Source organism: Carex rostrata, chromosome 22, assembly GCF_964058835.1.
Source record: "Carex rostrata chromosome 22, lpCarRost1.2, whole genome shotgun sequence".
NCBI lineage: Eukaryota > Viridiplantae > Streptophyta > Magnoliopsida > Poales > Cyperaceae > Carex > Carex rostrata.
The window spans coordinates 5673335-5696081 of record NC_135939.1 but is presented as its reverse complement, the minus strand read 5'-3'; the positions used below and the strand labels follow the sequence as shown (position 1 = coordinate 5696081).

Here is a 22747-nt window from a genome sequence, read left to right as displayed (position 1 = left end):
CCTGACGGACCATATGCAGCATGCAGTTTCAGCTTCATGCAGCGCACGAACCATATGCAGCATGGTTTTGATTCTATAATCAGTGTGTTGTATAAAGCCAAAGCTACTCTGTTAAAATCTCTACCCAGACAATCAGACAGCCTTTATTTATTTATTTATTTTTTTTAAAAGACTGTCTTTATTAAATATATTAATACTCTATGGCCTTTATAAAACCCATCCCACACTTACAAATTCTCCAAAATCATTTCCCACCAAAACGAAGAAACTACAATACTAGAAGTTTGGAAGAAATGAAAATGATAAAAATTGTGATTTCCACATTTCTCACCATTTCTCTCCTCCTCTCCATCCCCTTGGTATCATCCCAAGAAGTTGGTATGTCTTGCTTTCCTCTTCCTCTAAACTTCCAGATTTTCTAAGCTATTTTTTCTCCAGTATAAATTTGCAATTCTTTTCATGTCTTCAATTGTGCAGAGGATGAGCACGAGTTTAGTTATGAATTGGGTGCCGAAAATGGGCCAGAGCACTGGGGTGAGATAAATGTAACTTGGACTAAGTGCGGTACCGGTCACCAGCAATCCCCCGTTGATTTACTGAATGAAAGGGTTCAAGTGAATCCTTACATGGGAAGGCTGCTCCGGTCATACCAGCCGGCCAATGCCACAATGAAGAACCGTGGCCATGACGTAGAGGTAATTTCAACTTCTTTATTGGGATATTGTTTCCTGTACTGTCATGTAGTTCAATTAATTTGTTTGTTGTTTGATTTCTTTGAATGTACAGCTGAAATTGCACGAGGATGCCGGGAGTATACAGATAGATGGAAATCATTATAATCTTACTCAGTTGCATTGGCATTCTCCATCTGAGCACACAATCAATGGCAGAAGGTGAATTTTTATTGCATCAAGTTAGAGAAGAATCTCGGTTTCTCATCTATTAAAAATATTAGTTCTTGCTGTACTGGCATTCCTTATAATTGTTACAAGTATGCTTGAGATTAAGTTGATAGAAGAATATATACTGACAGGTTTGCAATGGAGATGCACATGGTTCACCAGACTCAAGATGGCAAGAAAATTGCAGTTATCGGGTTTTTGTACAAGTACGGGCGTCCTGACCCATTGCTGGATGAGGTTCCCTTGCTTTAAATTGCTGGCTTATGTCAAAAGAAGTTGCTTTCAACATTCATAAATAAAATGTTGAAATTTTGCATCTAGGAAGCTTTAATTTTTATTTTTTTAATATGCAGCTGGAACCATACATCAAGGAGATTGCAAACAAAAATAATGAAGAAGAATGGGTTGGAATTGTTGATCCAAGCAAAATTAAGTTAGGAAGTAGAAAATACTACAGATACATGGGTTCTCTTACCATCCCTCCATGTACCGAGGGGGTAGTTTGGACAATTCTCAAAAAGGTTGGTATCAGAAAACATTCTACCAACTTTCATTTAGTTTCTTCTGTTATTTGTGTTTTGACTGTGCTATTATTGTTGATAGATAAGGACTGTATCCAGAGATCAGGTACATCTGCTAAAAGATGCTGTTCATGAAGTAAGTTCGCATTTTAATTACAAATAATTTTCTAACTTTTTTTTTGTAAATATTTCTAGTTTGCATCTATTTGTAAATTATAGGTTTCATGCATGGATGATTTATTAAGTCTTGGATCAATATTTTTGCAGGAGGCACATGACAACTCCCGGCCTCTACAAAGTATCTACGATAGAATGATCAACATGTACCTATGATGACTAAAAACTAGATCATGTTTTTATTTCTCGGAGGAAAATAATTTCAATATAAAATTTTATATGATTTTTTCTATGTTGTATATATTGTTGTTCTTCACAAAATGTTGTGTTTTGATGCCCCCCCCCCCCCCCCCCCCCCCCCCCCCCCCCCGATTGGAGCCATTGATTTTTTAATGTTTCATTGAGAAAAAAATTATCACTAGTTCTTAGAAAATTAAGCTCTAAATCTCAGAAGAAATCACAAGTTAAAAAATACAAGTTATCACTTTACCAGCGGCTTGAGCTTTATATTTTGAGGGACGGGTCCCCTCTCCCGTGAGTTTGACCAAGCAGGATAAAAAAGACCGTATTATTTTTCTTAGAATTTCAAAACAATTAAAAATTATGAGGTAGCATGTGCATCATAGATTTGATTTGCGCATTCTTAAAAGGGAAATACGATTCACTTTTAGACACGATTCAAAGTTCGCATACAAAAACTGTCATAACGCTAGGGGTGTCAATGCATGCCTCAATGTCACCCTTTTATCCGTTTACCCAATCAGAATCATATTCGAAAACATAGATAACCGTAAGATTTTTTTTTGTTAGCTCATCGGAGACGAGTAAGATAACGATTTTCTTTTGTTATAGTATAAAATAATTTTTAAAAATAAAATTATATATATATATATATATATATATAGTATGGCTAACGCGGTTCCTCTAGTATATCAACAATATGCTTCCGACTTTCAAAATCTATCGAATCAGCTTCAAATGATAAATCTAAATCGTTCAAACCAATGTCCTTAACAAGAGCTTCGTTTCCATATAAAAAAATTTATGTTTCAAATTTATTTACTATCAAGTCAAGCGGTCAAAATATGAAGGATTTTGTGCGCATTTTAATGCACTATTTTGCTCATTTTTTGACCACTTGACTTGATAGTAAATAAATTTGAAACTTAAATCTTTTAATATGGAAACGAAGCTCTCGTTAAGAAGATTGGTTTGAACGGTTCGGATTTTTCATTTGAACCCGATTTGATAGATTTTAGAGGCCGGAAGCATATTGTTGATATACTAGTGAAAGCGCGTTAGCCGTACTCTATATATATATATATATATATATATATATATATATAGTAAAGCTAATATACACTTAAGTGTACCGTACTCTTAAGTTTAGGCTGTTCGGTTTCTTTAAAAGTCGTGCTTTCACGACTTTTAAAGAATCTGCACGACTTTTAAAGAAATCTAACAGCCTAAACTTAAGAGTACGGTACACTTAAGTGTATATTAGCTTTACTCTATATATATATATATGAGTAGAGTTAAAATGCACTGTTGGTTTTGTGTTCCAACCATATCCCACATCTTTATCTCTATTCTCAAAGTTCAAACAGTCGATCCGAACAGCTCAACATGATCTCCATATTAAAATCTGCTTAGAGACCAAATTTTATATTTTTTGGATTTTTTTTACTATTTTTTTAGACAGGTACAAAATCACTTGCATCTAGACCATCCAAAAACAGTGATTTTGTACCTATATAAAAAATAGTAAAAAAATTTCAAAAAAATAGACCTTGGGTGTCCTCCCTAGCCCAAGGGCCAGTAAGTCGTCCAGCTAAGCACATTTTAATATGTATATCATGTTGAGCAGTTCGGATCGACTGTTTGAACTTTGTAAACAGAGATAAAGACGTGGGGTATGATTGGGGCACAAAACCAATGGTGTTTAACCATACTATATATATATATATATATATATATATATATATATATATATAGAGAGAGAGAGAGAGAGAGAGAGATAGGCTAATGTGCTTTCGGTAGCATATGGGCCGAAATACACACGGTCCAAATTTGAAATTTCAAAATCCAAACGGTCGATCCGAACAATTCATCTTATTCTCCATATTAATATCTGCTTGGAGACCAAATTTTACATTTTTCTGATTTTTTTTACTATTTATTAAGTATTTTACAAAATTGTTGATCCAACGGTGACTGCACAAAACAGTAAAACCGTTATATTAGCGATTTTCAAAGTGTCTTAATAAATAGTAAAATAATTCAGAAAAATATAAAATTTGGTCTCCAAGCAGATATTAATATGGAGAATAAGATGAACGGTTCGGATCGACCGTTTGAATTTTGAAATTTCAAATTTGGACCGTATGTATTTCGGCCCATATGCTACCGAAAGCACATTAGCCTATCTCTCTCTCTCTCTCTCTCTCTATATATATATATATATATATATATAATAACTAGCTATAGCAGTTTTGGACCTAGAAAGCTAAGCTATGAGGTAAAACTGCGCTAATCGAGCTACGACCGCTATAGCGTGTAGCGCGTAGCGGCAATAGCGGTCCGCTATGCTACATGGGCTTATGATTTTGCAATTTTAATGGGCATTAATGTCCAGATGGGTTTTTTTACTTTATCAAACTATATCAATATAATGAAACATGTGCGAGCTATACCGCTATATCAATTAAATTTTGTATTATGCATTATTATTGAGTTTTCCAAAAATGAAAAATTAAAACAATGCCTAGGGACTGTCCGTGAGAAATTGAACTTCAGTATGAATATTATAACTTCTTAATCAATTTGGTGTTTTTTTTTCTCGATGAGACATGTTTGATATTAGTAGAAATATAAAATATAATTTTTGAAATAAGAAAACGCTATTTATGATAGCTTCCAGTATAGCTGCGCTATTCACTAAAGTTTTTTTTTTGTCTCCCCGTTGTGCCGCTATAAACGTTATTTAGAACCTTGGATATATATATATATATATATATATATGAGGAGGGATCAAGTTACAACAAGCATTTTCGAAGTTCAAATCGTCGATCCAAACCGTTAGATGTGATCTCTACAATAAAATGTGTTTGGAAACCAAATTTTACATTTTTTTTGAATTTTTTTACTATTTATTAAGATGGGTACAAAAACTAGTCAAATTCAAACCATTAAATTTTGTACCCATCTTAATAAATAGTTAAAAAAAATTCAAAAAATGTAAAATTTGACCTGCAAGCACATTTTAATCAAAGCAACCAACACCATCGGTTTGCATTGAATTTCCGATAGCAAAGAAGTTCAATTAAATGAAGCAGGGGCTGCACTTTGATTAAAATCAAAGTAACCCAAATATCACTATCGGTTGACTTGTTGAATGATATGATAAAACCAAGCAGCAGCTTAAATAGAAACAACCAAAAACATTGCCAACGGTCTCAATCTCTCTGCCGATAGCAAAGGCCAGATTACCATCGGTTCAAATTCCTGCCGATAAGCAAATGCACCAATCACCATCGGTCAAGTCGTAAAAAACCGATGACAAAGGTAAAACGGGTTGGACCCGTTAATTGTATTCAAACCAATATTTATCAATTTTTGAGATATGGTAAATTTAAAAACTTGAGCCCCACAAGAGAGTACAAAATGATAGCGAAGCATTTATATACTACTAATTAAGCAAACAATAATTTAAAGTGGTAAAGCAAAAGCAAATATATAATTGATTACAGAATCAAGTAATAGGTTATAATTGGATTAATCCATACAGATATTTTAAATTACGCATGCATATTTAACTAATTCTTTTAATTGGAATCATTAAAACAGATTATTTTCAGTTTTTTTAAAATTAAGGTTCTAAATAGTGATTATCATGTCATCGCAAAAATAAAACAATGTTATAACACTGTCTCTAGATTTTTTTTAAATAGAAAAGAAAAGAAGATTTAAGTCCATCCTTTCCTCAAATATGAACACATCTTTTAAATATTTTTTTTAAATAATGGCTCTGTAAATCCCAACAGCTATCTCTTTTGAGACGGCCATTTTTATTAATACCCAAAAAAAAAAACATTTTTACAATAATAACCTGACAATTTTTTTTTTTTTAAATCTGACCAGACCGCCGGTAATTGGGGCGGTCCGATTCCATACCAGACCGCCAGGACCCTGGGCGGTCCAGTAGGGACCAGACCGCCGGTAATTGGGGCGGTCCACTATGCTGCCAGATACCCGACCCGTTAGCCCCCCCTCCCCTTCTTCCTTTCTCTGTTTACCGAACCAGAACGAAAAAAAAAAAGAAAAGCGCAGCGCCGCGCCCCCCACCCCGCCCAGCTCCGCCACGCCCGCCCAGCTCCGCCACGCCCGCCGCTCGGCTCCGCCAGGTGCACTCTCTCTCTCTGCTGCCCCTCTCTCTCTCTTCTGCCTCTCTCTCTCCCTCTCTCTCTCTTTCTGCCTCACTCTCCCTCTCTCTCTCTCTAACCAATTTTGAATATTTTTGCCCCTCTCTCTCTCGTAGGGGTGTCTTTGTGGTACATTGATCGTGATTTGGTGCTTTTGGGAAGGTTTGGAGGCGAAGCGAAGGATCTCGAAACCGACCGCAACCCGCTGACTCGTTGTGTGTTCAAGCTATCTCAGGTAATTATCTAAATCAAAACTCGTTATGAATTGGTTGTTCCGAATTGCTTGTGACCTTCCCGGGTTGTTGATTTTCCCGGAAGGCGACCCGATTAGGGTTTAGGGTTTGGGTTAATTGGTTAAATTTGTAAATGAATTGTGTTAATTGGTTGGTTTTGTAAATTAATCGGTTGAATCTGTAAATTAATTGGTTTAGTTCGTAAGATTGTTGTTGGTTGAATTTGTATGGAATTGGGGCCATGACTTTGTTGTTGGGCTATATTTGAATAAAATTAGTTGGATATCGGCTTTAGAATTGTAAAATTGTGGTCGAATTTGTCGAATTGGTTAAAATTTGGGTTATTAATAAAAATTTATGGTTAGGGTTTACGGATAAAAACTCAAATTGATAGTTTAGGGTTTTAAGAACAAAATTGATAATTTTTAAGAATTTGTAAGAATTGATTAGGAATTATAAGTCATAACTCTGTTAAATTGTATGTTTATGGAAGCTTCTCCTTTAATAACTATTTATGTATCTATTATTCTATTTATGCACTTGTAATTGGTTATACTTATAATTTTAAGCCTTATATATCTGATATGAGGACCCTACTATTTGTAGCTTGGATTGACCACTTAAATACAAATATTAATATATTATATCATTTAATATAATGGTTCCGAATATTCTTAGGAAAATCATAATTTTTTTTTATATTATGCAACATTGTTGTTTGAATTTAGAAATTTAAAAATTGTAAGTATGTTATTTAGTTAATTATTTTTTAAATATTTCTTTTAATTATTTGTAAAAATTGTAAATATTTCTTTTAATTAATTTTTAAATATTTATTTTAATTATTTTTAAAATATTTATTTTAATTATTTTTAAAATATTTATGTCAATTATTTTTTAAATATTTTGTAATTATTTTCTAATTAGTCGTTGATTACTGTACAGTTAGTATTTAATTACGCACATAATTAGCCTTCCTAATCAATTACTGTACAGTTAGTATTTAATTACGCACATAATTAGCCTTCCTAATCAATTGTTGTCACTTGAAACCCTAGTTATAATGGCACCCAAAGTTGGAAAAAATAGAGGAAGAACTGAAACCGAACGCGAAGCAAAAAGAGCACTCATTAATAATTTTTGGACGGCTGAAGCCTACGCGATGCGGAATTTGGAAAGATTGTTTTCACCCAAAAATAATGAAGAATTTCTGAGCACTCTTGATTCATCAATTAGAAAAATGCTGATGGAAGGCTGGGTGGACAGGGTCCCTCCACCTGGATGGGGACAGTGCTGCTTATGTGAGCTGAAGGGAGATATGGTGGATATGTTCTTCTGTCATTCCATTTGATCCATGGGGAGCCGATACGGGTACGCCGTACATGTATACACAGGGCCCGGGGGAGGTTGACCTCACTGGTGATGAGAGTCAGGGTGGAGAGGAGGACTTAGGAGATATGAGTCCTCACTCCCAGCAGATACCGAGGCGTGTGCAGCCGGACAGGGAGCTCAAAGGCAAAGCAGCTGCTAGGTTCAGTCCCTCGGGGAAGAAGCATAAGAGATGATTGCAGTTTTTAATGATGTTTTTATTATGATTGCAGTTTTTTATGATGTATTTTGGACTGTAGTATTATTATGATTGCAGTTTTATTTTATGTTGATCCATGGTTTTTATGTTTTTTCTACTTTACATCGAAACGGTCTTATGAAACTACAACATATCTGTTTCGTCAAATTATAAGTAATCAAGTGTTAAAACTAAGCAATTTCATCGAAACGGTCTTATACCTGTAGCAATCGCCTCAAAATCGCCCAAAAATATGTGCATTATCAAATCAAATTACATCAAACTTATAAAGAGTTATGACACCACTTATAATTATAGTCTACCATAGTCTAACAAGTGAAGTTCACGAATACAAAATCAGCTGCTACGGACCAGACCGCTGGTATCCCTGGCGGTCCACTAGCTGTCCTACAAAATCAGCATTTTCTCTCTCCAACACACACTACAAAGAAGGAGAAAGAGAGCGCAGACGATTGTTTCGGCGATTTCAGACGATTTTCTCCACTACTAAATCCGCAGGTATTTTTTTTTATTTTATAATTAGTCTATGTTTACTGTACAATTAGTCTACGTTTGTGGTTCTGTTCAACAGGATGGACAATAGCGAAAGATGTACTCATGCTACCAAATGTCACTGTGATGCAATACTTCTTTTGAAAAGAGTTGGTGTCAAATGTCCCATTGAAAATCCACCCCTTTCAGACGATGACTTTGTGGAAAATCCATATGGATATGGTATGAAAAAAAATTCGGCGAGCACATCGTCGGGTGTCACCAATCAGAAGCCGGCGGCTAAGAATACGGCTGTTAAGAATTCGGCTGCTACGAAGTCAGTTAGTAAGAAGCCGACTGCTAAGAAATAGGATTTTAAATTCGTCAATTTGGTTTTTTCGTTGTGAGATGTTTCTTGATGTATTTTATCATCTTGTCAGACAATTTATCAGTTATCTCTGAATTAATTATTGAATATGCTAGATAATATAACTGTAGTTCGGAAGTAGTCTAACATAGTCTAACAAGTAAAGTCCACGAATACAATTAAAGTTCAATGATACAACTGAAGTTCACCAATATTCATAAGTTAGTTCAAACCAAACAAAATAAGTTCTCCCAAGCAAAATAATAAGTTCATCTTTCACGACGTCGGAATAGACCCAATAGACGGGAAGATTTTCTGGTGCCAGCTGCAGGTGCAGCAGTACTTGTAGACCCTTGGCTACTAGATGATTGGGTCGCAGGAGGTGGTTGTCTTCTACCAGTTGCTTCAGCAACAACTCTCGCATTTTCTCTTTCATTGTGTTCGTTTATGGCATCTGAACATAACAACAGAGTTCAGTTATCAATATAATAAAAACATAAATTAATTCTGAAAAATGCTACCTACCTGCCCTGCGCCTGTCAGAAACGGAACGGCGAGCCTGATTTCCCGATGGCCTCCTACCACCCATCTCGTCCATGGTCATTATAGCACGTTTGTGTCTCCTCCTCCCCTTCCTTATCCATCCTTCTGAAGGGAGTATTCTATCACCGACATACGCAGGCCACTCATGCTGGTTGGGATAAGAATGGAAAGATCCACCCCAAGTAGAAGCAAGGTAATCGGTACGATACATGTCGGCGACATAGTGATCCTCGCAGAAGTTTCTCACTCGGCATACCGCCATCACGTGACTACAAGGTATTCCAGCTAGTTGGGGTCCTTGGCATGTACAGGTCACCTCTCTTGCCTCTCCGAATTGCACTACGTACTTGAAAGCCCTCTTCACAAACTCCATAGTGCCATCTGGTCTACGGCTGGAAGGAACGTACTCATTTGGATTGTGCACTTCGAATTCTGTACCGTCATTACCCATCGGGATCACGGTCATAGTTGCACCTTTATTCCTGTGTTTTTTTAGTTTCTCCTCCACCCTTGTTGAAAATGACTGGTTCATCCTTATTAATTCTGCGGCCTTAGCACGCCGTTCCTGAAACCATGTATTTAACTTGTAGAAAGTGTCTTCTACAACTGCAGCCACCGGCAACGTCCGGCTCTCCTTGAAGACTGCATTCAGCGATTCAGAGCCGTTGGTGGTCATAATTCCCCAACGGTAACCTCCATCACGTGCTTGAAATATTTTCTCGTATGCTGGTGGCTCTTGGACATCTCTGGGGTTATTTTTGCCCACCTTCATTAAGTACAGATTTGCTTTCGGCATATACTACATATAAATAAGGAAATAAAATAATATAAGTAAACAATTAAAATAAAAATATGTTAACAAAGTACAATAAGACATGTAAACAATCAACAAACACATACCTTTGCAAATTCTCTACTCATCTCTTCCACCCTTCTTGGCTTCTTCTTTTTGCAATTACGTCTGAATGTTTCTAGGACCCAGCTATTGTTTCCGGTTGCCTTGCTAAGGTTCTCCGCAACGTGTTGCATACACAACCTGTGCACACACTCGCCAGTATGTGTTGACCAACCGTATTCTTCATGATCAAAAACATATTTTATTCCTTTGTGCTGGTCTGATATTACAGAGAAAAACTTTGTTGGCCCAACCACCCGTCTTCTTAAAAATTGCATAAAGAATCCCCAGTTCTCACCATCCTCTTTCCGAACAATTGCAAACGCCAAAGGCAACAGCTGGTTCTCAGCATCATATGCACATGCTATCAGTAGCCTCCCCTCGTAACGGCCAGACATGAAGCATGCATCAATGCTGATAACGGGTCTGATGAATGGCACAGCTTGGATACAAGGACCAAAAGCCCATGCAATGCCCTTGAATTGTTGAACTCCCTCTATTAGTACTCCATTCTTATCATAAATGGGGCCATGCCACCGCTGAAATACAGTGCCGGGATTTGTACTTGCCATAGCCTGGAGCAATGGTGTCAGATAGTTGTATGAATCCTTCCAACTACCGAATATTCTGCAAATCGCAAGTTCACGACCTCTCCACAACCTGTTATATTTTGGGATTACATGTATGTATTTGTGTCTGACGGCCATAGCCACCGCCTTGATGCTCATCGATGGGTCCAACTTAATGTCTGCCTCAATTGCATCGGCAATTAGTGATGCTGTCAGGTTTGAATGGTCTGTCCTTGTGGACGCAGACTTGCATGTATGAGGTGGTTCACACTTTTTAATTATCCATGCTTCCCCCGAACCCGCAGGGGTTGCATAAAGGCGAAACTCACAACGAGGGGCATTTTTGCATATCACAACCAATCTTTTTGATTCTCTTTTTTCTAATATACATTCCCAGTTGCCGTGAACGTGAGTCTCATAGATTTTCTTTACAAGTTCATCTATGTTGGTATAGACTTGCCCTGGGGCAAGTTCACGATTGTATACAACACGAGGACCAAAGAAACTAATGTCAGCCTCTTCAAAAGCTGTGGTATCGTTGAATGTGGCGACAGGATGCCTATTCCCTCGACCCCTGATTGGGAATTTTTCTTCCCTGGACAAACCTGGTACATTTGCATCACCATCTGATAAGTCATCAGATTCCCAAATTCCTTGGTATTCATCTCCGGTTTCCATTTCTCTTTCCGGTATGGCATCAATAGCATCAACATCAATATTAGTATCATTTGGATTAACGGATAACTGTATCGGTAATGACTCTGGTATAGCTGGAAATGTAGGGATTATGGGTGTCTGTCTGGGCGGTGGTGGTGGTGGTGGTACAACTTCAGTAAACTCACGGGAGTTATGGTACCCCGGGTTGTCATAACAGGGACTGTGGTACCCCTGGTTGTCATGAGGGGAGTGGTGGTACCCCTGACTGTCATGAGGGGAGTGGTGGTACCCCTGGCTGTCATGAGGGGAGTGGTGGTACCCCTGGCTGTCATAAGCCGAATTGTCATAACCTGAAGGTCCAGCAGGGGGAGCCCTAGAAGGTCCAGCCCCAGCCGCACTAAAAGGTCTAGCCCCGGCCTGGGGAACCCTCCTGGAATATAAGTCTATCATAGCGACCCCCCTAGACTCAAATTGTTGGTACACAGCCTTCCACAACTCCTCATCTGTTATAGGAAAACTCACAAAGTAAGGTCTACCCGCCCCAGCCCGTTGTGTGTCAATTCGGGTAGCCAATTCTAATTCATACCGGTCGGGGTTCACACCAGTCTTTTCATATACTAGTTGCTTAAGTTCAATAAATGTGGTTCTTTCATTAACCTGCAAGCCGAATGAGGCATCTTTCGAGTAATACACGCCATCTGCACCCTTAATTAGCCTACCGCCCACGTACAGTGCAACCAGCATTTTGTCCTTAACAAACTACATTTAAAAAAAAACATTCATAAGAATTACAGTATAATAGATTCATTATTTTTTGGAATTTAAAAGTTAATTATAATATTACTTAAAGCCTAATTTATAGTTTTTACAGACTGCGGGTATAATAATTATTAATTAAAAATTAAACATAAAATAATTAAATAAAAAATAATATACCTGTAGCAATCGCCTCTAAATCGCTTAAAATCGCTTCAAAATCGCTCTCTCTTTCTTCTCTGTGGTTTAATAAATGATACTGTGCTAGAGAGACAGCAGACAGAGCTGCTATATGGCAGCATAGTGGACCGCCCCAATTACCGGCGGTCTGGTCCCTACTGGACCGCCCAGGGTCCTGGCGGTCTGGTATGGAATCGGACCGCCCCAATTACCGGCGGTCTGGTCAGATTTAAAAAAAAAAAAATTGTCAGGTTATTATTGTAAAAATGTTTTTTTTTTGGGTATTAATAAAAATGGCCGCTTTTGAGATGCCTCTTCGGACAATTGTACTTATATCTCTTCATAGCGAGGCGAGGTTTATCACTATATGTGATGAGTCTATGGTTCTCCTTAATAAATAGGGGGAATTTCACGTATACCCCTCAAAAACTTCAAAATTACGTATTTCCCCCTCTAAAGTTTAAAATTACATATTTCCCCTCTAATCTTCACAAACTCGCAAATTTACCCATATTATTGTATTTTATATTAAATCTCATTCTAAAATCTTAAAATACCCATTTTACCCTTTATTAAAAGCATATAAAGCCCATCAAACTCAAATTTAAATCTAAAGAGTTCCTCTACCGTTTGATCCGTGTGCATCACATTAAGATCTGTGCATAGTGCTTCAATTTCGTGTTGATCTAGCATGCACGGATCTTAAAGAAATATTGATTGGTGCGCATCCCATTAAGATCTGTGCACGTCACATCAATATACGTGCGTATTCGCATCAAGATTCGTGCTGATCTTGCGCACGCATATTTAAAAGTAGTTTGGACGGTAGAAAAATTGTTCAGATTCAATTTTGAGTTTAATGGGCTTTATATGCTTTTAATAAAATGGTAAAATGGGTATTTTATAAATTTAAAATGAGTTTTAATATAAAAGACAATAAAATGGGTAAATTTGTGAGTATTTGAAGTTTAGAGGGGGGAATATGTAATTTCAAACTTTAGAGGGGGAAATATATAATTTTGAAGTTTTTGAGGGGTATACGTGAAATTCCCCCTAATAAATATATATATTTGCTCTGAAAATCATTCAGAAGATAGCACTGTTCTACTAGATTTAATTAAGAATTAAATGAAGTGTGTATTTAAAAAGAACTGAAGGGAGCTATTAGATAATTAATGTGGCCGTCTTTAGGATAGGCCAAATTCTAAAAGTTTACATTTGACTAGAAGGCGAATTAATGAGTTATTAAATACATTGACAATTTTGACTTCATGCATTACACACGTTATATATATAGAGGTTGGCTAAGATCAAAGTGGTAGTTTCTGAGCTTTGGTGCTACCAATTCGTTTTTCAATTTTCAAAGTTCAAAGCGTCGATCTGAACTGTTCAAGTCAATCTCTATATTAAAATATGATTGGAGACCAAATTTTACATTTTTCTGAATTTTTTTATTATTTATTAAGTCACTTTGAAAATCGCTGATCCAACGGTGGCTTAACAAAACAGTAAAATCAGAAGCCACCGTTGGATCAGCGATTTTCAAAGTGACTTAATAAATAATAAAAAAATTCAGAAAAATGTAAAATTTGGTCTCCAATCATATTTTAATATAGAGATTGACTTAAACAGTTCAGATCGACGCTTTGAACTTTGAAAATTGAAAAACGAATTGGTAGCACCAAAGCTTAGGAACTACCACTTTGATCTTAGCCAACCTCTGTATATATATTTGCTTCATTTTGACTTTATATTTTCTATGATGTATTAAGCCTTCAACTTGTCAAACAGAATAATAGGGTAGGCCTGGGGTCATAAATGCAAATTTTGGAGTCGCACCTCAAAATTGAAAAAGGTTCAAACAAATCTACGGATTGAAATTTATCCAAAAGACGAAAAAAAAATTCTTTGGATTGAACTGTACTTGAAAGAAAATGAAAGAAAATTTAAAGCAAGATGTTGACCTTGCTAAATGTTAACTCTGGAGTCCATAGTAGAGAAGGAAAATTATTACGCCGTGATCAGTCAGTTACGGAATATATATTACGTTACCAGTCAGTTACGGAATATATATTACGTTACATCATGTTACGTGTATCAGTTACGTCACATCACGTGTGTCGATCACGTGATGTGACTCGCATGTCATGTGACGTAACTGTATTCGAGCAAAAATTGCATATCATGTCACAGTATGAAACATATAGTATCCAACCTTTTCTAGTTATTTTGGTACTCATAGAGTATTCAGATTTTTTTTAGTGTAGATTCAGTAATACTTATATAGTAATGGTTTTTATTTTCTCTAGTTTAGTTCAATGGGTGTATATAATTTGAATTTTAAAATAATATCAGTTGAATCTTTCCTAAAAAAAAATTACAACATTATTTACTTATTTTATAATTTTTCACATTTTTCATATTTTTTTATATTTTTTTCTAAAATTTCAAAAATTTAAATTAAAATACAAAATAAAATTTTGACGTGATTAAGTTACGTTATGTCACGTCACATGAAAAAAAAATTTATTACATCACATCGCGTCACGTCACATGATTAAATCATGACTTATTTATTACATCACATCACGGCATGTCACGTATTTCCTTCGCTACTATAATGTGAATGGATGAAGGTTTGAAACAATTTGCTCCTTGTATCATTTCGCCGGCCTGTAATTTCGTTCCAATTGGGAAAAATAAATATTGTAAAAAATAGTTAATATGGATGACGATTTGATCAAATTGCTTTTCTTTTTCTTTTTTCATTTTTCTTTTGGAGAAACGATTGATCAAATTATTGATCGCATTAATCAACAAAGTCAAAACTTCAGGTTCGCGCAGAACAAAATTAAGAAAAAGGGCAATGTGAATATATACTTAGAATAGGATGGGCTATTTCAAGTTTCAACTCTTAGTACACTAATTCTACATCAATTAGATAAAGAAAGATCATCAATCACAGTGGCAAAAACAGAATTTGGTTGAAAAACAAGAAAATAGGGGCAGAGATAGCCATAGGGGGTGTCAATAGCATCTTTTTAGCCGTTTTTATTTGATTCGTAACGTATTTGATAAGGCAAATATAGATAAGGTTTTTTTTTCGTTAGCTTATTGGGTATGTATATAGATAAGAATTTTTTTTCGTTAACCAAATGAGTAAGGGTATAGATAATGATTATTTCGTACCCGTTACCTAGAGGGTAATTATAATATATATATATATATATATATAGAGTTAGGCTGGGGTGCTATGGATAGCATAGTGGCCTCTATGCTACGGCTCAATATTCGAGTTTTCAAAATCCAAACGGTTGATCCGAACCGTTCATCTTATTCTCCATATTAATATCTGCTTGGAGTCCAAATTTTACATTTTTCTGAATTTTTTTACTATTTATTAAGTATTTTACAAAATTGTTGATCCAACGGTGGCTGCACAAAACAGTAAAACCGTTGGATTAGCGATTTTCAAAGTGGCTTAATAAATAGTAAAAAAATTCAGAAAATTATAAAATTTGGTCTCCAAGCAGATATTAATATGGAGAATAAGATGAACGGTTCGGACCGACCGTTTGGATTTTGAAAACTCGAATATTGAGCCGTAGCATAGATGCTACTATGCTATCCATAGCACCCCAGCCTAACTCATATATATATATATATATATAGAGAGAGAGAGAGAGAGAGAGAGTGACTAATGTGCATTCGAATGTATATGAGCTGAAATACATATAGTCTAATTTTGACTTTTCAAAATCCAAACGGACGATCCGAACCATTCAGTCTTGTTCTCCGTATTAATATGTGCTTGGAGACCAAATTTTATATTTTTTTGAATTTTTTTACTATTTATTAAATATTTTACAAAATTGTTGATCCAACGACTGTTTTGTTAAGCCACCGTTGGATCAACAATTTTGTAAAATACTTAATAAATAGTAAAAAAATTCAGAAAAATGTAAAATTTGGTCTCCAAGCACATACTAATATGGAAAACAACATAAACGGTTCGGATCGACCGTTTGAATTTTGAAAAGTCGAATTTGGACCGTATGTATTTCGGCCTCTATGAAGTCCTTAATATTTTTTTTTTTTTTAAAACCGCCAATATAACACATCAACATATCATCTTTCGTGTATGATGTGTTAGTTTGGAAGTTAGTAAATTAATAGATCTTAAGTAAGCTACAATGCGCACAAGATTTCACACTCAAATTACTATTTAAATAAGCCATAAAGCTCACATATTTCACAATCAGATTACTATTTTTAGAGGATTGAACCAATAATTACGTTTGGTTTGGAACAAGTTAATTTCCGAACTTTCAATTTTGACAATTATGTCCGAATTATTAAATAAGTGACAACGACCCTCCAAGAGGTTAATTTTTTTTTTAGTGCTCAATTTTTAAGTATGAAGTAATCAAAGTACCCTCAGTTATTTCTTGTATAATCTTTAAAAAAAACTTATGATTTATAACTTTTTAATTTATAAAACGTTTGCAGTATTTTTGTAAAAAAAGAAACTTAATTACATAATATGAGATGTTTACAAGTTCGTTGATTATTTTTGGTCTCATATATGCTTTATTTTATTTTTATAGAAAAAAATATAGTTTCATAAATAATTAAAATAGATAAAAAAAAAATTCTTTCTTTCTGAAATGTCCATAGGAAAAAGTATTTATATTTATGTATGGAACTAGCAAATAATATATATGAAGTAAAAAAAAATATTATCAAGGATGTTGGCATCTATATACGGGAATACTTGCACCAATATGAACAAAATATTTACGAATACAAATAACAGTATTTACATCGACCTCAACATTATTGAATTCACATCCTCCAAGATATCGCAATATTTGAATTGATTTTTTTAAAATCTGAACAGCCCAAAACTTTTAAAGCACTAATATGAAAACAACACATATTTATTTAATATTTATATATATATATATATATAGAGAGAGAGAGAGAACAAGGCTACCATGCTTTGCAAATTAAAGTGATTGTTTTAATTTGCACTCATATCTCTAGTTTCAAAGTTCAAAACGTTGATCCGAACTGTTCAAGTTAATATCCGTATTAAATTGTGCTTGGAGACCAAATTTTATATTTTTTTGGAAAGTTTTTACTATTTAATTTAGAATTTTTCAAAATCAGTGTTTTTCAGAAAATTCTGGACCATCAAAAACAGTGATTTTCAAAAATTCTAAAAAAATAATAAAAAATTTCCAAAAAATACAAAATTTGGGCTCCGAGCACAATTTAATATGGATATCAAATTGAACGATTCGGATTAACATTTTGAACTTTAAAACTAGAGACACTACAACAAAGTAGACACTTTTTGCGAGGGAAAAAACACATTTATGACGGTCGTCCGTCGCAAAAAGAAAAAGCTGAACAATGAGGGTAGTCCGTCGCAAAAAGTCACTTTTTTATCCTCGCGAAAAGTGTCTCATTCTTGTTGTGATATGAGCGCAAATTAAAACATTCACTTTAATTTGCAAAGCATGGTAGGTTGAACGGTTCGGATCGACGTTTTGAACTTTGAAACTAGAGAAATGAGCGCAATTTAAAGTAACTACTTCAAATTAAAGTGAATGTTTTAATTTGCGCTCATATTTCTAGTTTTAAAGTTCAAATAGTGAACTTCTCAACATGTTTTTCATATTGAAATGTGCTTGGAGATCAAATTTTACATTTCTTGAAAAGAATTTACTATTTTTTTAGAATTATTCAAAATCAGTGTTTTTCATTAAATAAAAAAATAATTCAGAAAAATACTGATTTTGAAAAATTCTAAAAAAATAGTATTTTTTTTTCAAAAAAATGTAAAATTTGGTCTCCAAGCACATTTCAATATGAAGAACATGTTGAGAGTTCATATTGACTATTTGAACTTTGAAACTAGAGATATGACTGCAAATTAAAACACCCACTTTAATTTGTAAAGCATGGTAGCCTCTCTCTCTCTCTCTTTATCTATATATATAGAGAGAGAGAGAGAGAGGGGTTGGTTAATATCAAAATGTTTGTTCTGGAGCCGTGGTGCAACCAATTACTTTTTCGATTTTTAAAGTTCAAACAGTCGATCCAAACCGTTATATGTGATATCTATATTAAAAATGTGCTTGCAGACCAAATTTTACAAATTTTGGTATTTTTTTACTATTTATTAAGTCAGTTTTAAAATTGCTAATTTTAATAAACAGTGAAAAAAATTGGATCATTGAAAATATCAATTTTAAAACTAGCTTAATAAATAATAAAAAAAATTCCAAAAAGTGTAAAATTTAGTCTCTAAGTACATTTTATTATAGATTGAATGGTGAACGGTTTGAATCGATCATTTGGATTTTGAAAATGTAAAAACTGAAGCGTTTGTTCCATGGTCTAGGAACAAACATTTTGATATTAGCCAATCTTTATCTCTCTCTTTCTATATATATATATAGAAAGAGAGAGAGATGGAGATCCACTTACATTATTTTTTAGTGATACCAGATTACATCTTACATTTTTAGAGTCCAAAAAATTATCTGTTAAGACATGAATAATGCTAAAACAAGGATCAAAAGGTTACAACAATTGTAGATAAAAAGAAAACCAAAGAAAATGAGGTGTTGCCAATGAGATTCCAAGGATATTTGTCCGTCTTCATAGGAGAGCTGAATGACATGTAACGGATTCATTTGTGAGTTGTCCGCACGAATCTCGTACCCATTCAATCATTCAACCAATTTTAGAGAAACACATGTTGTTTGTTGTTTACATAAAAAATAAAAAATAAAAATTCTTGACATTAATTCCAGACTTAAATTTCTTTCCTCGTTTCACCCCCCTTCTTTTTTTAGAAGGTTAAGTGGCATGTTGCCTTCTTACATTGTATTGAAAGTAAGAAAAGTTTTTACAATCTACCCCCTTGCTTTCAAGTAACATTTTTGTTTTCCCATATATATCCACCTCTTTAAAGTTGACGTTTTGCCAAACAATTAAAAGTTAAATTATGTAATCTTAATTTCTTTATTCATACGTACATTCATCTTTTATGATATATCTTCATGATATCTCAAAATATGTTTTGAATTAAAAAAAATGCATATTTCTTTTTCATTATTTAAATAGGATGTGTATTAAATTTGAATTCATTTAAAAATACGATTGATCATCCATAAAAAAATAACATTAAAAATCAACAATTTTAAGTTCTTAATAAAAGACTACGATTATTATGATGATCTCACCTTATCATAAGATCTACCTACAAAAAATTTGAGAATTATATGAAGGATCGAAATCCATTTATATTTTATATATCTCATTGATTATTAGTAAAAAGAAGAGATTTCTCTTAGTGCAAAATATAATTTAGTTATTGAATGCAGGGGCAAATTCTTCTATGAATCTGATTAGTTAGTGGGTTTGTATATGCATGATTGTACGAAGGAAAAATCCTTCTCTGAATCTGAATTGGGTTTAAATAACTAATCAGATTCAAAGAAGGATGTTTTTCCTTTGTTCAAATTTGATTACCAGTACACGATGAGGATGAATTAACTTAGGATAGTTCTATCATACACTCAGTTCATATCTTAAAATTGTAAATATTTTCTTCATTATTCAAATAAAGCATTTATCACATTTGAACCAGTTTTAAAAATCGTAGTCTTTTATTAAGAACTTAAAATTGTTGATTTTTGATGTTATTTTTTTATGGATGATCAATCGTATATTTAAATAATGAAAAAGAAATATACATTTTTTTTAGTTCAAAACATATTTCGAGATATCATGCAGATATATTATAAAAGATGAATGTACATATGAATAAAGAAATTAAGATTACCCAGTTTACATTTAATTGTTTAGCACAGCGTCAACTTTTAAAAACAGGTGGTAGATTGTAAAAACTTTTTTTTACTTTTAATACAATGTCAGAAGGCAACTTCTAAAAAAAGGGTGAAACGAGGAAAGAAAGTCTGGAATGTGCGTTTTACAACTAAGATTAGAGAACAATTAAGAATAAAGCAAACAATGTTTGCCTTAATTGGTTAACTGATTCAACGGGTATGAGATTCCTGCGGACAGGTGAATTGATCAATTGAACATTATAAATACCTCAGTTGCATTTACAATTTTCATATCCAAAACCAAACTACCAAAAGAATAAAAAAAAATGAAAACAATGGTGGTTTTGATGTTTTTTACCATTTCTCTCATCATTTCCATTCCCCTGGCCTCATCCCAAGAAGTTGGTATACCCTCTCATCTTCTTCTTTTCTTTTCTTTTTTTGAAATACCAGAAGCTGCCAGGTGTTGTTGCATTAAACATAATGCACAAAAGGCACTCGTACAATGTACATCTTACAAAATAATAGAGCATCAAGTTTGCCCTGCTCCTCACACTCATTAAACCACCATTTACCAGTATTTTACCAGTAAATTTAAAAACATTTGAAAGTTAACAATATCCTCAAAACTTCAGATGCACAATTCCTCCACTATAAATTTCCAATATCCTTTTAATCAATCTTTTATTATTGCATTTACATTTTTTGTAGAGGATGAACATGCGTTTTCCTACAAGCTGGGGGCAAAAAATGGGCCTGAGAACTGGCATAAGCTAAATGCAAGTTGGGACAAGTGCGGTACCGGTCAAACGCAATCCCCTATTGATATATCGATTCCAAAGGCATCAGTGAATCCGACTTTGGGCGGGTTGCTCCTATTGTACCGTCCGGCCAAAGCCATGCTGAAGAGGCGTGGCCATGATATTGAGGTTATTAATTATATATAACTCCTCCTATTGGGATTGTTTTGTTGTATTAGAACCAGGGTTCTAAATAGCTAGACACAATAGCTGTACTATATTTTTTTCGGACCTCAAAAGTTATAACGCTATTAACCGTTTTTCTTTTATAATGATTCTAAATAGCTAGCTATGGATGCGCTATAGTTTTTTCAGACTTTAAAAGCTATAGCGCTATAATCGTTATTTAGAACCTTGACTAGAACACATATATAGTTGAATTATTTTTTTCTTTCTTTTGATTCTGTGGATTATAGATAAAACCGACTGAGGATGCCGGGGGCATGCAAATTTTTGGAGATATTTATTTTGTGAGTCAGATGCATTACCACTATCCTTCTGAGCACACAATCAATGGAAAGAGGTGATTGCCATTTTTATATCCTAACAAAAAAATTCATTAAAGGTTAAAAGAGAAGGTACAGAAATGAATTATAATTAACTAAGATATCCTAAGAAAGTTATCCCTACTTTGTGACATTTGTCTGAGATTTGAGTTGATGGAAAAATACTGATACTGATACTGATACGTACTGGTAGGTACCCATTGGAATTGCACATGGTTCACAAAACTCCAGATGGCAGTAAGCTTGCAGTTACCGGGCAATTGTATGATATCGGTCAACCCGACCCGTTCTTGGCTGAGGTTTGTAGTAAAACATATCACATGCTATTTTCTCTCTGATTACAGTTTGTGTTGCTCTGCCTAGCTAGCTGTATGATAAAATAATAAGAAACAAGAAGCATTGAGATAAATGTTTATTTCTGTAATGCATGCAGCTGGAACACCACCTTAAGATTATGAAAAACAAGAATAAGGAAGAAAAGGAGGTTAAGCTCATCGACCCATACAAACTTAACATAGACAGCGAACAATACTTCAGATACAATGGTTCACTTAGCGTGCCTCCATGCACCGAGGGAATCATTTGGAATGTTTTCAAAAAGGTTAGTGTGTGTGTGTGTGTGTGTGAAAATATTCTACAAACTTCCTCTAATTAAGTTTCTGCTATTATTATTTAATGATGTGATAATTGTATGTATTATTGTTAGATAAATACCGTCTCCCAGCAACAGGTGGCTTTGCTTAAAGCAGCTACTAACGATGTAAGCTTAATTTACATTCTAATAAACAAAATTTCAATATATTAATTACTACTATTTTTAGCATTATAAGTCTCACGGATGATTGGTTTTTGCCTTTCAACAGTTGGGGTCGGACAACGCACGGCCCATTCAAAAGCTCAACGGTAGACTGGTCGATTCTACAAAAGCTAAGAAGGCATAAGTTACCTTTTGTCTCCGAGAAAAAAGAAATTAACACGTTGTTGTAATGCTTAAATATAATTTATTTTTTCTGCGCTATCTAAGAGCCGAATTGCTGAGTCTTCTGTGATAAAATTTGGTCACAATATATTGATCTTTCGGTGTTCATGTTATGTAAGGACCTTGTAATCGATCGTTTCAGAGAATCAATGGAATTAATTATTATTTTTCTCTATATGTTGTTTTTACGTAATATCTTGCAAAAGGAACGGAAGTCAATATTTTAGGTCATTGCTAACAAATTTTACAAATAGAAAGATTATTAGTATAAGTAATTCTAATTAACATGTATACATATTTTACTTAGGGTGCATCTGACTTTTATGTACATATATCTAAAAATATGAGTTGGGCCATTGTGTTTTATAAAATAAAGT

General features: G+C 34.2%; 4 protein-coding genes across 4 annotated transcripts; 2 read left to right on the top strand and 2 right to left on the bottom strand.

The window, feature by feature from the left end:
* The first annotated feature begins 242 nt into the window (after nucleotides 1-242).
* On the top strand, nucleotides 243-1793 carry LOC144574208 (alpha carbonic anhydrase 7-like). The gene is made up of 7 exons (XM_078324108.1): nucleotides 243-378; nucleotides 478-695; nucleotides 787-893; nucleotides 1034-1139; nucleotides 1256-1423; nucleotides 1506-1559; nucleotides 1691-1793. Exons 1-7 carry the CDS (start codon nucleotides 294-296, stop codon nucleotides 1754-1756), a joined length of 804 nt encoding a protein of 267 aa, XP_078180234.1. The 5' UTR covers nucleotides 243-293; the 3' UTR covers nucleotides 1757-1793.
* A 6987-nt stretch (nucleotides 1794-8780) lies between these two features.
* LOC144574209 (uncharacterized) lies at nucleotides 8781-9723 on the bottom strand. Its single transcript, XM_078324109.1, has 2 exons — nucleotides 9146-9723; nucleotides 8781-9074 (listed from the first exon to the last, which is right to left on the bottom strand). Exons 1-2 carry the CDS (start codon nucleotides 9693-9695, stop codon nucleotides 8890-8892), a joined length of 735 nt encoding a protein of 244 aa, XP_078180235.1. The 5' UTR covers nucleotides 9696-9723; the 3' UTR covers nucleotides 8781-8889.
* A 19-nt stretch (nucleotides 9724-9742) lies between these two features.
* LOC144573764 (uncharacterized) lies at nucleotides 9743-12396 on the bottom strand. Its single transcript, XM_078323513.1, has 4 exons — nucleotides 12221-12396; nucleotides 10064-12043; nucleotides 9787-9962; nucleotides 9743-9746 (listed from the first exon to the last, which is right to left on the bottom strand). The coding sequence occupies exons 2-4, from the start codon at nucleotides 12026-12028 to the stop codon at nucleotides 9743-9745; spliced, it is 2145 nt and encodes a 714-aa protein (XP_078179639.1). The 5' UTR covers nucleotides 12029-12043; nucleotides 12221-12396.
* A 7987-nt stretch (nucleotides 12397-20383) lies between these two features.
* LOC144574207 (alpha carbonic anhydrase 7-like) lies at nucleotides 20384-22351 on the top strand. Its single transcript, XM_078324107.1, has 7 exons — nucleotides 20384-20490; nucleotides 20797-21014; nucleotides 21302-21408; nucleotides 21585-21690; nucleotides 21825-21992; nucleotides 22098-22151; nucleotides 22255-22351. Exons 1-7 carry the CDS (start codon nucleotides 20412-20414, stop codon nucleotides 22330-22332), a joined length of 810 nt encoding a protein of 269 aa, XP_078180233.1. The 5' UTR covers nucleotides 20384-20411; the 3' UTR covers nucleotides 22333-22351.
* Nucleotides 22352-22747: the final 396 nt, after the last annotated feature.

Excerpts from the sequence above, each read along its gene's own strand:
- LOC144574208 (XM_078324108.1), top strand. The coding sequence starts at position 294 with ATGAAAATGATAAAAATTGTGATTTCCACATTTCTCACCATTTCTCTC. Across the intron at positions 894-1,033 it reads CACACAATCAATGGCAGAAG|GTTTGCAATGGAGATGCACA; the intron begins GTGAATTTTTAT and ends ATATACTGACAG. Across the intron at positions 1,560-1,690 it reads TAAAAGATGCTGTTCATGAA|GAGGCACATGACAACTCCCG; the intron begins GTAAGTTCGCAT and ends ATATTTTTGCAG.
- LOC144574209 (XM_078324109.1), bottom strand. The coding sequence starts at position 9,695 with ATGAACCAGTCATTTTCAACAAGGGTGGAGGAGAAACTAAAAAAACAC. Across the intron at positions 9,075-9,145 it reads TTCTGACAGGCGCAGGGCAG|ATGCCATAAACGAACACAAT; the intron begins GTAGGTAGCATT and ends TGTTATGTTCAG.
- LOC144573764 (XM_078323513.1), bottom strand. The coding sequence starts at position 12,028 with ATGCTGGTTGCACTGTACGTGGGCGGTAGGCTAATTAAGGGTGCAGAT. Across the intron at positions 9,963-10,063 it reads TGAGTAGAGAATTTGCAAAG|TATATGCCGAAAGCAAATCT; the intron begins GTATGTGTTTGT and ends ATTTATATGTAG.
- LOC144574207 (XM_078324107.1), top strand. The coding sequence starts at position 20,412 with ATGAAAACAATGGTGGTTTTGATGTTTTTTACCATTTCTCTCATCATT. Across the intron at positions 21,409-21,584 it reads CACACAATCAATGGAAAGAG|GTACCCATTGGAATTGCACA; the intron begins GTGATTGCCATT and ends ACGTACTGGTAG. Across the intron at positions 21,993-22,097 it reads TTTGGAATGTTTTCAAAAAG|ATAAATACCGTCTCCCAGCA; the intron begins GTTAGTGTGTGT and ends TATTATTGTTAG.